Below are 4,015 nucleotides of genomic sequence, written 5' to 3'. Positions count from 1 at the left end.
TCAAGAACCCTCATAGCTTGTAAGACCTGACCCTTTAGTTTGACTTCTAACAAAAGCAAGGTAACAGCAGTTTGTAAACTGTCAAATCCTATCAATTTACATACACTTCTTTGCTAATCCTAAATCAGACGATTTATCTGCTGATTAAGATTTAAGTTTCAGGTTTAAAAACTCAAATATTAGAAAACATCAAGGAGTTAGTTGAGATATTTGAAAAAACACTTGCAAATTTTAAAACTTCAACTTTTGGAGAACAGCGAGAAACCTGGATTTAAAAATCCTTTTCCACATTTCCAAGCTGTGAATATTCCTGGCTCCTCCCTGAGAAAATCTTAGTGTAATTCAGTGATTAAAAAAATAAAATTTCAAGATACAAAATGGAACTAAATTTCCTGGCCTAACCAGAAATCCCTGGGTGGTTACTGTGAAACAAGACTTAGATCTGATTTCCACAGCAAAATGAGAAAACAAGCAAAACAACGTTGTACATCAGGATGGTGCTGAAATACACAAGTGATGCTGGGAAGTTACCTTCTCCCCTCTCCCCTCTCCTCTTCCCCTTCCCGGAGGCTGAATAAGAGCAGAACAAGAGTCCCCAGTTTCTCCGAACCTCTCCCAAATCTCAGTTGTGAAGAGATCCTCTAGTCTCTAATACTTCTCCAGACACCAGCACAGCTGGCTGAGAGGAGAAAGCTCAGTCCGCGTGTGACCTGTCCTGACAGCACCAACAAATGGAAAGCTGCAGGGAATTTGCCTGATAAAGTATACGCAGCAGGTATCTAACTTGTAACCTGGCCTTCTTGGGTTAAGTCCTAAGGCCCTATGAGAAACTCAAGCTGTGATTGGAAAATCTTGCCCTAGCCTCTTTCCCAGAAAACTGAAGCAGTCTTCCTTCTTCCAACCATGCACCCAACACATTTGCCCAGGGCCTTCCAAACCAAAGAAGCCTGCGACCCAGGCAGCCGATAGTAACCATCAAATTCCCGCGGAAACCTGACCGCTTAGTAAAGCCTCGCAGAAGAAAAGATCAAATGAGACCGGCTCAGCGGGGTTTTCCCGAGATGACCCGGAGTTAACGTATTTATTTTCACGCTGTAACTGCTGATCACTTTACAGAGACATATCATGCTGTAGCTCTGCATGGAGCTGAGGACGAAAGTAACACTTTTATCAATATTATTATTCTTTAACAAAGCTATTAAATAACCTGTACAATGCCCAAACCAAAACCCGAGCACGATTTCAAATCTCCCGGGATCCTTCCATTTTAATTCAGCAGCGCTTCCTATATACAAGGCCAGCCCAGGATGGTGCCCCCAAACTGTCAGTCGCCCAGATGGTGGGAACGGTTCAGAGTTTGGAACCGCCCTGGCGTAAACAGGGCTCCAAGCCATGACCCAAATGGCCCCAGCTTCCTACCCTCCTTCCCTCGCTACTCCTGGGAACTGGGTCCCTGTGTCCGAGGACCCAGGAAGCTGGGAGCCTGGCTCCACATTGGGAGGGGCGCAGCGGACAGGCCGTCTGCTGAGTTTCCCCTCTGCCGGCTGCTCGAAGGCCCCGGGATCTCCCACATAGGTGCTGGGAAGGGGGTCCGAGGCAGGAGTGGTCTCAAGGGCGCTCCGGCTGGGCTCACAGGTCCCGAGGATCCTCCCTCTTAACTCCAGCCTCAGCAACTTTGAGCTTCTTATTCTGGTGCGTCTTGACGTGCTTGGCGAGGTGGTCGCTGCGCATGAAGCGCTTGCCGCACTCGGGGCAGGCGAAGCGCTTCTCGCCCGTGTGAGTCCGCAGGTGCCGCTGCAGCTCGTCTGAGCGCGTGAAGCTCTTGCCGCAAAAGAGCCAGTTGCACACGAAGGGCCGCTCGCCTGTGTGCCAGCGCAGGTGCGCCTTCAGGTGCGACGTCTTGCCGTACACCTTGCCGCAGCCCGGCACGTGGCACACATGCTGTTTCTTCTTGCCTGGCTCCGCCTCGGGGGCGCCGCCCGCCGCCTGGCAGTTGGGGCAGCGGCAGCGGCGGCACCTCCTGGCCGTGGCCGCCAGGGGGGCCTTGGTCTGCAGCAACGCAGCGATCTGGCTCTGGTACTGCGCAAAGTCCGACGGGCCCAACACCAGGCCCCGTTGCAGGGCGGCGGCGGCGGCGGCAGCGGCAGCCGCTGAGGCAGGGAAACGGGGCGCGTGGGGCCCTCCTGCACAGGCGCCGGAGAGGCCGCCCCCCGGAACTCCCGGGGCCCCCGGCCCAGCGCCCGCCTGCGGGATGCTCCACCACGGGAGGTCGTCGGGGGCCGGGTTGGGGGACAGCTGGTGGCAGGTGGGCGGCGGGGGCGGCGGCGGCGGCGGGGGCAGCAGGTTGGAGTAGCCGGGCGGCAGCGCGGCCTGCGCCGCGTAGGGCACGTAGGCGGGCGCGCAGCTGGCGGGCAGAGCCGCCATGCTCGAGGGCAGCATCTTGACTGGCGAGAACTCGTAGGGGTAGGAGGGGTCGGCTGGGGGTGTGAGCGGCAGCTCGTGCGCAGCCCCGAAGGACGGCTGCAGGTGCGTTTTCTGTGGCGTCAGCCCCAGGCTGGGGTGCGGGGGCGGCAGCGCGCCCGGCGAGTGCGCCGGCATGTCGGCGGTCCACGGGTGGAAAAGCCTGGAAGGCGAGCCCAGCGCGGGGTCGTAGGGCACCTGCAGGAAGTCCGGAGGCGCCGCCGCGCCGGGCTGGCCGATTCGGCTACAGGTGGCGGCCAGCAGCGCCAGAGGCGAGTGCTTGCCCAGGTCCGGGGAGGCGCTGGGGGTGCGGTCCTGCATAGGCGGCGGCGAGGGAGGGCGGAGAAGAGACAAAAGGTTAACGCTCCAAGCGCGGACTCCGCGCCCGCCCGCCGCCCCCGCGCCGGCTATTATACCTATTACACGACTGCCCCTCCTCCGCCCGCCGCCCCTGCCCCGCCACCGCGCCACACGCGCGCACCCACCGGTCCCGGGAAACTTTTGGTGCCTGCGCGACCTGAACGTGGGGCACGCGAGCGCTTCTTGCTAAACTACTTGGTGCACTGAGACGCCATCCAGCCTTGGAGGAAGCGGGCGCAAAGTGGGAGGAGGAGGGATCCGACGGGCCGTTCCCAGCTCCGCGGTCAGTTAAGAGTCTGGAAACACCCACAGCCCGACTGCCCAGCCGTCCTCCCTCTCATCTTTTAAGCTCTCTAGTCTTCGCCACCCTCGCGCTCCTCCCCGGCCCGCCCCAGGCTGAACTCAGCAGGAGGGCCCAGCAGGATGAGCTCCGGCCCTGCTCTCGGCCAGCCGCACACCTCCGAAACCCCCGGACCCACGCGTCCCTCCCCCAGAGGCCACACTCTTGACACCAGATGAGGTGTGAAGTTGGCGTGGGCACACCTAGGTCTGGCTCCAGCTGCACCCACCCGCGGGGTTCCCTTTGAGATTCGCGGTGCACAGAGTACCAGGAAAGCTCCGGACGCGGCACTTCCCACCTTTCCCCGCCCCTCCGGGCCCGGCCCTGACCTGGAGGAAGGCCTGCAGCGAGTCGTTCCGGAGGACGGCCACAGCGGCCATGGCTACAGCTCGCAGGCCGCTCGCTGCGGAGCGGGGCGCGGCCGCGGAGGCATGGACACCCGAAGGCGAGGACGAGCGGCCGCCCAGCGTGCCTCCCCGGCGCCCGCTCCGCACGCCGGGGCCCTCCCCGCCGCGCCCCTCGCCGCGCCCCGCTCGCTCGCCCCGCGCGCGGTCTGAGCGCTTCAGGATCACCTCCAAGAATTTGATAAGGACTTTGCTGGGCCGCCAGCCAGTCAGAGGGAAGATTTATGGCTTTGAAGTTTGCCGCTACCCAATCATCAAAGAATAGCGGCTCTTTCAGAAGCGAAAGCAAATCCTTTGAATCCACAAAGCTCCTATGGTGTGTTTGTTGGTCTGGATAAAAGAACTGATTATTAGGGGGGATGGGAAGGGAGGAGATAAAGGCGGGACAATTAATGAAGTAATCACTATGTGGGAAATGTATATACACAAATAATTGGATTTTCCTGATCAA

At 59.4% G+C, this 4,015-nt stretch overlaps 1 protein-coding gene across 1 annotated transcript; it reads right to left on the bottom strand.

Annotated features, from left to right (window-relative positions):
* Positions 1-600: 600 nt before the first annotated feature.
* Positions 601-3,715, bottom strand: SP5 (Sp5 transcription factor). The gene is made up of 2 exons (XM_012781863.2): positions 3,490-3,715; positions 601-2,775 (listed from the first exon to the last, which is right to left on the bottom strand). The coding sequence occupies exons 1-2, from the start codon at positions 3,538-3,540 to the stop codon at positions 1,630-1,632; spliced, it is 1,197 nt and encodes a 398-aa protein (XP_012637317.1). The 5' UTR covers positions 3,541-3,715; the 3' UTR covers positions 601-1,629.
* Positions 3,716-4,015: the final 300 nt, after the last annotated feature.

This window comes from Microcebus murinus, chromosome 8 (genome assembly GCF_040939455.1).
Source record: "Microcebus murinus isolate Inina chromosome 8, M.murinus_Inina_mat1.0, whole genome shotgun sequence".
NCBI classification, from domain to species: Eukaryota; Metazoa; Chordata; class Mammalia; order Primates; family Cheirogaleidae; genus Microcebus; species Microcebus murinus.
This window is presented reverse-complemented; position numbering and strand designations above follow the sequence as displayed.

Coding starts and splice junctions, on each gene's coding strand:
- SP5 (XM_012781863.2), bottom strand. CDS start 3,540: ATGGCCGCTGTGGCCGTCCTCCGGAACGACTCGCTGCAGGCCTTCCTC. Junction 2,776..3,489: donor CGCTGCAGGCCTTCCTCCAG/GTCAGGGCCGGG, acceptor CCGCCTATGCAG/GACCGCACCCCCAGCGCCTC.